We start from the raw sequence: 14,286 nt of genomic DNA, 5'->3' as shown, positions 1-14,286 counted from the left end.
GTGTTTGCATGTGTGTGTGTGTGTGTTTATGTTTGTTAGCTTTAGAGAGATGAAGAGAGAGAGAGAGAGAGAGAGAGAGAGAGAGAGAGAGAGAGAGAGAGAGAGAGAGAGAGAGAGAGAGAGAGAGAGAGAGAGAGAGAGAGAGAGAGAGAGAGAGAGAGAGAGAGAGAGAGAGAGAGAGAGAGAGAGAGAGAGAGAGAGACGGTGAACATTAGAGAGAACTGAAACGGGAGGCGTTAGGAGCAACTGGGGATGCGTTGTCATGACAACTCTCTCGGCAGCCCGCCCACAAGCTTGTGTGTCAGTGGGCATTACGCAGGGAGCGGGCGAGGGAGGGAGGGAGAGAGGGGAGAAAACGAGTGCAGAGAGAGGCAGTGTGATTGGTCACACCCCCCTGTCTTTGTGTGGAGCAAGGCATTGTGGGTAGGCCCTTGAGTGAATGCTCATTTGTGTGTGTGTGAGAGAGAGAGAGAAAGGGGAGGGGAGAGGGAGGAGCAGAGTGTGTGTATGTGTGTGAGAGAGAGCGTGTGTGTGTGAAACAGGACAAGCTTGTGTGTGTGTGTGTGTGTGAGAGAGAGAGAGAGCTGTGTTACGAACGTAGGCTACATTGGGAAGCCAATCTGGAACATATACATTTTATTTTTTTTACCTAAAGGATATATTACCAACCAAGGTTTGGCATATTTTTTCTACGTCTTCGTGTGATTGCGTTTTCAGTGTCTCTCGTCTGTATAGCTCTCTCCGGCTAGAGTGAGTGGCAGATGCTAGTTAGTTAGCGCTTAGCTGCGTAGCATTACTGTTCTGCAGAGAGAGAAAGAGACACAGGGGTGATGAGGGAGAGAGCGGGAGAGAGAGAGAGAGGATCGTAAAACCTTCTCAGAGCCAAAATGGGGGATGAAGGGGGAGATCTTCAGAATCACAAGGAGACGGAAACTGTAGTATTTGGCTCGTGAGGGGAAGGAGAATGCGAAGAGGTAGAGGGGGAGAGAGAGGGAGAGAGAGAGGTGAGAGAATGGGAAGAGGCGAGCATGACAAAAGGAGGGGGTGTGGTTTAGCGCTCTGGACAAAGGAGGCAAGCCAATTGTTTACTACCATTGCAGTAAAGGGAGACCAGCCACGACAATCTGCTCCAGCGTTCTGCCATGTCCAGTGTCTCTCTCTCTCTCTCTCTGCCTCTCATTTTCCTCTTCCTCTCAATCGTTCCATCTAACCCCCTTCCATATTATCTCCCCTGGTTGGTTCTTCCAACCCCCCCCCCCCCCCCGCTGCTGTTCATCTTTCCTGTCGTCTGCCCCTTACATCATTCTCTCTCTCTCTCTCTCTCTCTCTCTCTCTCTCTCTCTCTCTCTCTCTCTCTCTCTCTCTGTGTTACACTTTTGGTTGGCTGCCTGTCTGTCTATGCACCTGTCTCTTTAATTATCTTGCTCTGTAACACATGTCCTCTATTGCTCTGCCCTGGACGGTGCAGTAATAGTAATGGAGGGGGTGGGGGGGGGGGGTTGATAGCTAACAGCTGCTACAGAAATGCTCTCTACACGTACTACGTCTGCCTGTCTGTCCCGATCCCTGTCTGTTTGCACAGAGCAGATCGACGCCAACAGCTGCCTGTCTTTCTCTCTGATCCTGGGCCTTTTAGGATGGAGTAGGTATTTTCTCTGAGCGTTGAATGTTGTCTTAGCAGCCTCTACTGGGTGCCTCCGTCCCCGGCCCCTTGCTGTAGTCCTTTTGGCATTTGGTGGTTGTGGTTGAAGGCAAGACGCACCTTACCTGATCGTCCCCTGATCCACACCTAGTCTGTGGTCCTTCTGGCCGAACACAGCAACCTGATCACCTACTCTACCCAGTGAGGATGAGCGGGGAAGCTGGTCCTAGGCCTGATGGGTGAAGCTGGGTGGAGGCCTGATGGGTGAAGCTGGGTGGAGGCCTGATGGGTGAAACCGGGTGGAGGCCTGATGTGTGAAGCTGGGTCTAGACATGATGTGTGAAGCTGGGTGGAGGCCTGATGGGTGAAGCTGGGTCTAGACATGATGTGTGAAGCTGGGTGGAGGCCTGATGTGTGAAGCTGGGTGGAGGCCTGATGTGTGAAGCTGGGTGGAGGCCCGATGGGGGTGTTTCGACCCGGTCTACCAGTGGTTTATAGGCTGCTGTCTCGTCTCAAGAGGTCAAATGCACGATCATTACGTTACCTTAGAGATCAATTCACTTAACCCACAAATTCGGTCACTCCCCTATTATTGTAGAATGTAGATGACCTATGCGAGAAATCTCTTCTTTTGCTTCAATTGCTTTTCACTTTTCTTATTTCAATGTTTCTTTCTGTGGCCTAGGACCTCATTCATAGTAGCTTTAGTTTATCCCGCATGCTGGCACACACTGGAAAGGTTGTACTCACTACGGTCCATCATCCAGCGGTTCCTACAGCGTTCATCCAGCCGTTCATCCAGCGGTTCTAGTGGTTCTTAGAGCGGTTTCTACAGCGTTCCTACAGCGGTTTCCCCTTGTTTCGTGGTCATTTCCATTAATGGGCTCCATTGAACGTTACATATTTGGTGAGCGGATGGAGGGAACCTTGAGCTTTAGGTGTCATCACATCTTAATACTAGTTTGGTATAACAGCACTAGTTCAAATGGAAACACTTAACTTGATATGAAGAATACCTCCAGCTTTGGTTGATTAGTTTACTCAAACTCATCAGATCTCCTTGGGTGCTGGCAGCTCTCTATGACGGAGAATAGTTGACTGGATACTTAGTTGTTGTTTGTGCAAAAAAAGAGACCCATAGATGAGTGACCAGGTTTGGGACTCTCAGTTTCATTGACCACTACTGCCTGTCTCCCCACACACTGCAGACCAAAGCAGGGTCTGCGTAGCCACGTGGATCTTCGCAGATCTTGACATAACTTCTGACGAAGAAATGTTATTTGGGTTTAAGGAAAATTAGTTTTTAGGTAGATACATATATAGTCATATAGAGTCAAACCTGGCCAGTGTTAAATTAAAGATTTTTAAGTTTAAGTATCAGGGCTAGATAAGAAATATTTGAGTTTAAATATTAAATACATACACCTACATGCTTAAACCTGAATAGAAATTTGCGGCCGCTGAATGGGGTGATCTTTGACCGGTTAAAACAGAGTGACTGAGATCTTGTCTTCGTTTAATGACCTCAGGTTTTTCCTTACATCTCCGTGTCCTTGTAGTCCCTCATCGATTGGTCATTCAATCGTGCATAATCCCCAACATAACCTCAGCAGGTCTAGCTTCCAACTGGTTCATCTTGAAACAAATAGCACAGGATGCAATAGTCCCTACTTGACAGATACTGAATGTATACCGATACCAGTTACTGATGTTACCATTCACATGTTAATTTGGACTAATAGTGAAAGCTGGAAATTTGGGTGGCGGTGGGAAAGTCTTTTTCCACTGAGCCCACTGGGGTGCTAGAAGCCTGCGTGGTATCTTGTTTGGTTCTCGAACCGACCGCTTTGTCTGTGCCTACACCCCATTTCAAATGTAATTGTGAGTAAACTTGAGCCTTCAGGTGCTTGGACACTCTTACCACCGACACCATGCTCACCAACATAAACCGGACTAAAGCCAACCACCACGATGAACGGCACATGGCCCCCGTTGGGGATACGTTTTCTGTTATTCGGGCCAGTGTGCAAGCTTCTTCATAGGGTGAGGAATTAAGTTAGGAATGGTTAAACTAGGACTGGATAATTGACGTTTAACTAAAGTACAGTAAACGGCAGACAGGAACACAGTGGATTACATCCAGTGCATCCAGTTGGTTTGATTAGAGTCTAGGTAAGGATTTGTTGAGACGATCATGATGAACACTTGTTACAGAGTTCAGCAAAAAGCTGTTGCTTGGTAACTGCTTTAAGTGGTAGAGCTCTGTGTACGATGTATTGTCATGATAAGAATTCAAAAACCTAAGATGTGCTTTTTAAAAAACGATACGTTTGCATGTTTGAGTTATGCCCCTCGAATGTTTTGAAACTAGGTTTTTGTCAGTTACATTAATTATCTTCAAATAGCGCTATTGTTAGAATTTGTTATTATTATTACCAAAAAGATATAAACGATTCAATGTGGCACTGGAATTATGCACCCAACCCTTGAGTGAACCTTTCCTCAAAGTACATGTAGGATGTAGGATGTAGGATACGTTAAGCGGGGCCATCCAAGCCATGCCGGTAGCCCTCCTACTCCTCCTACTCCATACGTCTCCTGTGCTCTGAAACAAGGCTCATCGCCATCGGCAACCACTTGCCCAACCTGTCAATGCACTCACAACATGTCTGGAGAAACAATTGTCTCCTACTACCAGGAAGATATGGATAATAATCCAAATAATACACATGTATTTGAAATTTCATAAACTTGCAAACAACTGATTTGTAAATAATGCAATGCCCCAGTTCATCCAGTACAGGGCGTACGCTCATACTAGTGGACTGTATGCTAATGTTAAAGCGCATTTCAAGGATGCATTGAGAGGGTCCAGTCGCCTCAGTGAAATCGCTACAAAACGTCCTTTTAAAAGTGTTTACTAGTATGTTTTGTCTTACGGAGCAGAAGCAGGGTTTGGATCTCAACGTGGATTTCTATCTCTAATTGTCTTATTTTATTCAGTTCTCAAATGCTTGAAGCTCTCCCTTTGTATACGTCTTGTGCACCTTTGGATACCTCATGTTGAGCGAAGATCAGAGTCCAGTGATCTCAGTTCTGTTTGCACCAACCTTGGCCTTGCCACTAGTGACCGATGGAGTCTGTATTGTTCGTATGTACAAGTATTGTTAGTATACGATGACAGCCTCCTAATGGATGGTGAAAGCCACCTGGGGGCAGTGTGTACGAACAGTGTGAACCCATGTTGGGGTGTACAGTGTGAACCCATGTTCGTGTGAACCCATGTTAGGGGTGTACAGTGTGAAGCCATGTTAGGGGGTATATACGTGTGAACCCAGGTTGGGGTGTACAGTGTGAACCCATGTTTGGGGGTGTACAGTGTGAACCCAGGTTAGGCTGTACGTACGTGTGAACCCATTTTAGGGTGTACAGTAATGTGAACCCATGTTGGAGTGTACAGTGTGAACCCATGTTGGGGTTTACGTACGTGTGAACCCATGTACAGTGAGCTATTTAGATTAGGCTTTAGCCTTTGCAATGAATGTGTAAACTACTGGAAATGCCCCATTACTCTGTTTATAATAAGACACACACGTACCAATGGTAAAATCTCCTGTTTCCATGTTTTTGCTTTTTGTTTCGATCGCTGTGTTGTTGTGTTTTTTTAACTCCTAAAGAATTAGAAGCTTTCGGTAACATTTCTAAACGGTTCAAAGTTCCCGAAGGTCTTCTTTCAACGGGGAGTTGCAGGACAACAGACCACTGGGGCCATGATTACATTACCTTCACATGCCCCCGTCAGACTATAAATTAGGGTTAAGACTTGTCTTTTGTACCCTCATCGGGGTACAACCAACCATCATCCTGATTGGTGACGTGACAACCATCTTGTTAGGATGTGCAATGAGGAGATGAAAAAGGTATTCTGGTTGATTATTTTTGTATGTTTACCATTATGAAAAATAATGCAAAGTACAATGTCTCTCTTTCCACAGGTGATGTGTCACCTATCAGCATGTCCCCGATCAGCCAATCGCAGTTCATCCCTCTGGGAGAGGTGCTGCTATTGGCTATCTCTGCTATGAACTCCGCCCACAAACCTGTCACCCAGGAGGCACTCACCGAACACCTGCAAACATGCTTTCCAGGTAATGACACCGAATCACACGAGACGTTTTCCGCTGCCTGTTCATCTGTCCCCAAACATAATTGGTTTGCATGTATGTGTGTACTCTTGGTTGAAACACGTTGAAATATGTGATAAGGATGTATGGAGAATGCATCCTCCCATGCATATGTGAGGTCAATAACCTGACGGCAATATAATCAATAAAATTGTGTACATGCTGGCATCCCAATGGTTGGGAAGCCTTCCATACAGACGACAATACTCAGTGATATGGTTGAGGGAGAGTGTCCTATACAGATGACACTGCTAAGTAATATGGTTGAGGGAGAGTGTCCTATACAGATGACACTGCTAAGTAATATGGTTGAGGGAGAGTGTCCTATAAAGATGACACTGCTAAGTGATATGGCTGGGGTATAGTGTCCTATACAGATGACACTACTTAGTGATATGGCGGAGGTAGAGTCTCCCAGTTCAGTAGGAGGCAAAGGATGCTCTAAAGGTGTTGAAAACTTGCTATGCATCCTTGGTAAGTGTAGCCTTTAACACAGAGAGCCACGCCATCTAATTGTTGCTTATGTACGCTCGCTGTATGTATCATATTTACTATTTTAATTGTATTAATTTCATTTCTGATTCCAGACATAATAGATCATTGGCACAATTACCTTTAGAATAGCAGCCAGCGTTGATGTAGCTACATGAAACTGCTGCCTGCACAAATAAAGAAGCTCCTTAATTGACGTAAAGGTTATTTGAAGCCTCAAAGCTATTTAGGAAGAGACTGTGGTGAGACGATAGGATTAGGCCAATGTAAAGACAACTGGACTTGACCTGTGAGCTCATGTCCTCTTTACTTGTGGTAGATATACACACCATGCATAAACGGGGTATTTCATCCATCTCTTCTTGGTAATAGACGGAGACACTTCATGTCATGTTTAGCCTTCCAAACCCTCACCATTAGATCACAGAACTCTCTCCTGTTTTCCACTCATTACTTTTTATTGACCGACTTTATTTCTAAACATTCTATCGTTTGATCATGAATCAGGAACTGTTTTGAAGTTTGTTTGTACCCCAGGCAACACAGAAATATATATTTGTATTGATTTCAACCAAAATAAAAATAGTTGTTAAAATTGTGCTAAACATATGAAATTAAGCCATTTCATATTCATTCAGAAATTTAGGGAAAGTAAAAGAAAAGCATAATCGCAACAAACTATAATTGTTTAAATTAGTGTATATTCAATGAGAGTTAATAAAGTAAGTTAAGTAAAGAAGAAAATATATTACATTCATTAGAAATTGAGTTATATTGTTATATTAAAGGGTATGTGAGCCTGTTTCAGCGTTTTGTGCTGTGACTCCATGGAGGAAGGGGGAGGGGCTATCCTCGTGGTCAAAGGCCATGCCCACTCTGTGCTTCCTTTTCTTTAAGCTAACACGCACTTTTGATGTGGAGCATTATAATGACCCTTGTTGCATCTGAAATGCACCATACACGTGTGTCCAGGAAACTCAACCCTCTCTGGGACACAACAACGTTGATGGCTCCACAGAGCTCAGGTCATGGGCACTTTGACATCCCACTCCCACTCATCTCACTCGGTCACTTCGTGGTGATGTCAAAGTGTCCATGAACCAGACCGGATCTAGGAGCAGAGAACGAAGTTCATGAGGTAGTTGGTCATTGGCATAGAAAAAAAATAGAACACCTGTATTTTCTAATTACTTATCTTAGTCACAGTGACACAATCAGTCTTACACACGTGCTCACGAACACACGCACACGCACGCAAACACACAGAGCAGCATCAATGCTGAACTTCTGTGTATGTGTGCATGTGTGTTTTTGTCTGCTGTGTATGTCATTCAGGGTACCTGTTTAAAAGGCCGCTTGCATCATGTCGCTAAAGCAACTGCACAGGTCTGATGTAATGACAGGCAACACACACAGACACGCATAGACATACACATACACGCACATACACGTCTGTGTGCCAGTCTGGTGCAGCGTCTGTCAATTAGTCTGAACTGGCTGTTTTGTTTTTGTTTTTATAAGTGTATGATGGAGCATGCAAATGTATCTGTTCAGAATCGACTGGTGACATATAAACACCAATCAGCCATTCACTGTACCCATTGATTAGTAAAAGAATGAAGCCTCCAATCAACTCCATTAAGGACAACAAGTGCACTGTTGTGTTGGTAAACAACCTCTCTGAATGTGATGGATGGTCTGTTTGTTAAGGACATTCGTCTCATCTCAGAGCACAATCATTTTTGTATCTATATTTCATGGGTTGAAATAAAAGATTTTAGACATTTTCTAAACACACAAAAGGCTTGTTTCTTTCAAATTCTGAGGAAGAATTTGTTAAAATCTGTGTTTGTGAGCACTTCTCCTTTGAGATGATTCGTCCACTTGACGGGTGTGACATATCAAGACGCTCATTCAACAACATGATTATTACACGGGTATGGCATGGCTGGTCCATGATGTATTCAGTTGTAAGGGAGTATGCAATCAACATGCTGACAGCAGGATTGTCCACTAGAGCTGTTGCACCTCAATTAATTTAATGTTAATTTCTCTGGGAAAACTGGGATTCCTCCGTGATAAGAGCGCAGCTGTCAGACGCCATGGAACGCTGTTAAGTTGGCAGAACTGAAGTCAGCCCAGACCCTGGTGAGCACGGAGAGTCGCTGGTGACCTATCCGGTCACCGTTTCTGACAGTTTCCGACAATTTGTGCAGAAGGTATTTGGTTGTGCAAAACCCAATGTTGCATCATCAGTGGTCCGGTTGACTGGTGTCAGAATGTCTGCTGGGGAAGAGGCCGGGGTACTGTGCTGGCGTGGTAATATGTGGTCTGCTTGTTGTTGTGAGGCTAGTTAGATGTACAGAAACTACATTAGAGGCGGATTACGGTAGTGAAATGAACATTAAAATCACGGCGACATCTCCGGTGGACGTTCCTGCAGTCGGGATGCACTGTGCCTGAACCCGCAGAACCTGCGACATGGAATTTTGATGGAGCGTCAAAGTGTGACCAGGAGTTGTGATGTCATCAAATGCTGTGATCCTGTGGGTTATGTGCATATTCCTTGTATCTCAAAAAAGTAATAGTATATCAGTGGTTTATGAGGCGCAGTATTAGCCTGGCTCCGCCCGCCTAAGTACTTCCCCTCGATTTTCATTTCCCTTCAGTACTACGTCTGGGTCTGCGGTATGTTAGTGGGTTTTCTCCGTCCAAATTCCGTGCGTCCAATCAGCGAGCAGAGGGAGTGGCTGAGAGCAATGACGTTAAAGTCAGCTCTCGTTGAAGGACATCTTCACGCACGGTGTTTGGTTTGTTTACATCCTGCGGGCAAAGTGATTCCCGGCCAAACGTTAGCGATTGGTTACGGCAGATCCAGTGTGGCACTGGGCAGATCCAATAGTTTTAAACTTCAACAGATACCCGCCTTCAAGTGAGTTAGCGTTAGTCAATTGAGTAGGTCCAGACTCTCTTTGCAAATGAAATGAAGTACGAGAGTCTGGTAGAACCAGGTTAGCGCGGTATTGCTGATGACAAAGCTCCTTAGCACCACTCCATGCAAGAGTCCCAGGCATGACTGGGCTACCTGAAGGTAGCTCAGTACTAATTGAACACGCATCACTCTCTATTGACAGTTTTTTTCTTCTGCCTCCTACCATCTCCGCTACACTGGCCCTCTGCCCATCACCACGTATCAACGCTTATTATGAGTTCTACCTCAACCACGTTGGGCCCACTTACTCAATACAATAGACCTATTTCTATATCTTTAGTAAACCTAGTGTTTTGTAATCAGGAGGGTAAATGTACAGCCGTAACCCATTTAATTCTTGGACCATAAACTGTTACTATTAGGGGACACTTTGGCATCTCAACGTTGCTTACAAACCGCCACCGAAGCAATGACTATGTGGTCTATCGAGGGAAGACCTTGAATGGCTGATACTCATTAAGGTTCAATTGTTAATAACTTTTTTTAGGAATATAACTGTCAACCAGGAGGCAGGAATAAAGTTACAATGTTTTTAATAGCATTATCTGCTGACACTCTTTGATTCAAGGCAACTGGCTCCCGACTAACCCCACATGCTATCATGAACATTAGCCAGTAGTTAACGCGATTGGTACAGGATCCTCCATGTCAAAGTGTCAAAAGTACGAGGGGAATCCCCCACAAACACCAGGCTATTCCCTCCCCTCCTTCAGACACCTGGATGGAATCTCCACATTTACTTAAACAAGACTGCTGAATGCACAAATTTAAAAAATTCAACACCATTTTTAACGGACGTGTGTGTGTGTGTGTGTGTGTGTGTGTGTGTGTGCGCGAGTGTGTGTGTCATTATAAGTGTTGCATCACTCCAGCCGGCCTGTAGGATGGGCCATGATGTAACCGGCAGTAATACCTTGAGAGAAAGTCTGATTAAAATCTGCGGAATGGGAAAGAGAAGATTCCAAATAAAATCCATGATTACACAGAATTACTGAGGAAGTCCGCAATCAGAGTAAGATGGATACGCATAAATGTTTTCGCTAATGCTACTTTTTTCTCATTCTGAGCTTTATCTTATGATACTTGATGGCTGCTGTTGTTATATTGGTCCTTCCTAGGTTCAAGAAATATCTACTAGTGAACAATGGGACATGAATATGGGGTCAAGACTTGTGAGCAATATCACAATCAATGCTACAGGTGTTACAGTTTTATAACGCATCGAGTGCATTGATTAACTTGACATGAGGTTTGTGGATCGGAGAACTAGATGGTAATGGTATTTGGTGCAAACGTCCCGAAGCCTGTGACCTTTACTAACGACCCTCTCTCTGGTACCGCAGGTGTCCCCACGCCAACGGACGAAGTGCTGCACCACACACTGAACATGCTGGTGCGTGAGCGCAAAATCTACCCAACCCCGGACGGCTACTTTATCGTGACGCCCCAGACGTACTTCATCACCCCCAGCCTCATCAGGACCAGCTCAAAGTGGTACCACTTAGACGAGCGGGCCGGCGACCGCCTCCAGCAGCAGCAGCAGCAGCAGCAGCACCAGAGCCAGCAGACGCAGTGCACCTCCCCGCTCTCGGGCACCGTCACCCCCTCCACGTCCGGAGGGGTGCGGGACCGGGCGCACCCCAAGCCCAGTCAGAACCACTGCGGCGCCGGGGAGTCCTACAACAACAGCTACCGCGGCGGGGGCGTGGAGGACCCCCCCAGCCACCACGCCACGCTGCAGCGGCGCTCTCCTAAAGACCCCCGGGAGGCCTACTCCTCGCCCCATTCGCCCCAGACCCCGCCCACGCAGGGGGGCGGCACCGCCGAGAAGAGCCGAAGCACCCTGAGCTTCCCCTTCAAGACGGACACGCTCACCAAGCACCGGGGGGGCGGGGGCGGCGGCGGCGGCGAGGCGGAGAAGCAGTCGGGGAGCGGGAGCGGGTCGAACAGCGCCAGCCGCAAGTTCGGCCTCAAGCTGTTCCGCCTGAGCTTCAAGAAGGACAAGACCAAGCAGCTGGCCACCTTCTCGGCTCAGTTCCCGCCCGAGGAGTGGCCCCTCCGGGACGAGGAGGTCCCCAGCCAGCTGCCCCGGAACGTGGAGATGGAGATCATCCGCCGGATCAACCCCGACCTCACGGTGGAGAACCTGGCCCGGCACACGGCCGTCATGAAGCGGCTGGAGGAGGAGCGCGCCCAGAGGAGCAAGGCCTCCTCGGCCAACCAGAGCTCGCGGAGCCGGAGGAGCGGCGGGCGGCACAGGAAGCCGTCGCAGGCCAAGCCCAGCCGCTCCCACAGTAAAACCAGAGCCCCCCGGGGGGAGCCCAGCGACGGCTCCCACCCGGAGCTCACGGAGCGGGACTACCGGGCCTACTCGTCGTCCCTGGCCCGCTCGCCCCGGGAACACGCCCTGGCCATGGAGCGCCAGCGGGCGCGGCTCCACCTGGCCCACAGCAACCCCAACATCCTGGACGCCGCCCACCTGCCGGTCACGCCCGAGTGGGACGTGTCGGGCGAGCTGGCCAAGCGGCGGACGGAGATGCCTTTCCCTGAGCCCAGCCACGGCCCCTCGGCCCAGCACTCCAAAGTCCACCGCTCTCACTCGCACACCCAGGAGAGGAAGTCGAGAACGGAGCGCAGCGACAAAGCCAAGGAACGTTCTAGATCCATGGACAACTCCAAAGGACCCCTGGGCGCCGGGCTTATAGGACCGCCGGACTACTACGACGACCGCAGTCGCTATTACACAGACGATGGGACCCTGCGAGCCAATCAGAGTTCTTCTCACTACTCTCGGATCACGCCCAGCAAAGCGAAACTCGCCAATGAGGCGCTGGGGTTGGAGGGCGGCAGAAGCTTGGAGAAGAACAAGAGCCGGGACAGTCTCCCGGCGTACTCCCCCAAGCCCCCGGCCGCCTCCATCCCCTCAGACGACTACTTCCAGTGCTCCGCCTCCTCTGAGGCGGTGCTCACGGCCGCCAACCCCCACGGCTCCCTGGGCAAGAGCAGCCACGAGGGGCTCAAGCCGGGCGGCGTGGACCGGCAGTCGGACAGACAGACGCCCCACCCTCCGGAGTACAAGGAGGACGTGGGCAAACCGGGCCCCAAAGGGGGCAGCCTGCCGCCCATCCCGCTGTCCGTGCCCGACCCCCCGCTGCCCAACGGCCGGCCCGTCCACGGCACGTCGGCGGGCCCCGAGAAGCGCAAGGAGATCTTCAGCAAGGACACACTGTTCAAGCCCCCGCCCAGCCTGCCGCTGCCCGGCTACAGCTCCCTGAGGAAGACCCCCGCCCTGGCCGCCTCGGCGCTCTCGTCCTCGTGCGACGCGCTCGACTCCCCGGAGGCCTTCGACGCGCCCAAGCCCCTGGTGGCCACGCCCTCGGCCAGCGCCGCCCCCGCCGGGTTGGAGCCCGGCGGCAGCGGTAGCGGGGCGGCCGAGGCCTCCTTCGACTACTACAACGTCTCGGACGACGACGAGTTGGAGGAGGGCGCCGCAAAGGGCCGGGGCACAGACGGGAAGGCGGGCGGAGAGGGGGGCAAGGCGGGCGGAGGTGGGGTGGGCGGAGGCGGGACCATGCAGTGGCTGCTGGAGAGGGAGAAGGAGAGGGACCTTCAGCGCAGGTTTGAGCGCAACCTCACCTTCCCCAGTGCTAAAGAGAACCTCCCGGAGCCCAGCCAGAACCAGCAGTCGGCGCACTCAGCCAGGCTGGACAGCATGGACAGCAGCTCCGTGACGGTGGACAGTGGATTCAACTCTCCACGGTGAGGGACACACACGCACGCACATGCACACGCGTGCACACGCACATGGCATACACCTACTGCAGTGAGATGGAACTATGCATTTGACCGAAATTGTTTTCTGTATCCGTATGGAATTATCGTTACACTTTTTCCTGTGTCAAATGTGAATCTCCACCAGGGATTTTCTGCTTCTTTGAGTTTGCATGGTAGTTGTGTAGTCATCAAAACGCGGCAACATTCTGAGTACTCGGGTTTGATGAGGTTTGATCCAGGGATACGAGGAGTCTGGATCGTTAACCAGGTACCTTTTCCTGAGCAAGGACTTGTGCACTTTAGGGGGCCTTTTCTGTAAGTGGAGGGATAGGAATCCCAGATAGTGCCGTGGTCAGCTGCCAAGGTTACCGCCGGTAGACTTCACTAGAGAGACAGAAAAGTAGACTTCACTAGAGAGATAGAAACGTAGACTTCACTAGAGAAACAGAATCTGATCTGATTGGATAACTGCACTGGTATTAGACTGTGAAAATGGATGCCAGATGTCTGCTCTAATGTGTAGGCTGTAAAGCAGGCTGTGTTTTTGACGCGGACCAAATGAGGAAGTACTTCTTCATAGCTCAACGTAGATGACCTCAATGGCCAGAGCATGAGACTAGATATACTTAACTGATCCCAATCGGGGGTCACATTTTGGGAAGTATAGGAGAGCAGCAGAGTAAATAGGGTAAATGTTGAATACAGGAAATGTATCAAAGACAGCACTATGGTAAAGAGTAGAGTAAAGGCTCAGTTATGGTCGACTAAACGCAACAACCACGCAGAAGCTTTGACGCAGTCGTGAACCTTGTTAGGCTCTGGGTCGGGTTATAGTGGGCGGACCAATCACTGCCCTTGCTGCTGCGTTGCTTCAACGCGAGGTTAACACTTTTGGGAGGCGCACGTCGGGCCCTTGCTGTGGACACAAGGAGGGTCCGCAAGGACGTAAAAACCCCCTTGCGTTGTGCCGACGTGCCACAATAACTAAGCCTTAAGGTCCATGCGCGTCGCTCCAACAAACACCAACACCCGAACAAAGTATGTTCGCCCAATTTATCCACCACCAATTAGGTTTGCCAATAAAAACCTTATTTTGCACATCACACATATCAAAGACAAACTAACTGAAGGTAAGTCCTTTAACACACTTCAAACGTTTGCCGAGCTCCCCCCGGCCCTAACGACCGCACCGTCAGCTCACA

The 14,286-nt window shown here is 48.9% G+C and overlaps 1 protein-coding gene across 3 annotated transcripts in view; it reads left to right on the top strand.

The window, feature by feature from the left end:
* The window catches only part of LOC115552134 (storkhead-box protein 2), a 49,113-nt gene that overhangs the window by 29,748 nt on the left and 5,079 nt on the right, over positions 1-14,286 (top strand). For 2 of the 3 annotated variants that reach the window (XM_030367924.1, XM_030367925.1), the window contains exons 2-3: positions 5,638-5,790; positions 10,654-13,069. In XM_030367924.1, the coding sequence (XP_030223784.1) occupies positions 5,638-5,790; positions 10,654-13,069 (2,569 nt within the window). Of the gene's footprint in view, positions 1-507; positions 674-5,637; positions 5,791-10,653; positions 13,070-14,286 lie in introns of those variants that run through there. The other variant, XM_030367927.1, reaches the window with a different exon arrangement.

The sequence above is a fragment of the Gadus morhua genome, chromosome 10 (assembly GCF_902167405.1).
Source record: "Gadus morhua chromosome 10, gadMor3.0, whole genome shotgun sequence".
Taxonomy (NCBI): domain Eukaryota; kingdom Metazoa; phylum Chordata; class Actinopteri; order Gadiformes; family Gadidae; genus Gadus; species Gadus morhua.
The sequence above is the reverse complement of the archived record's forward strand: the minus strand, read 5'-3'. Positions and strand labels throughout refer to the sequence as shown.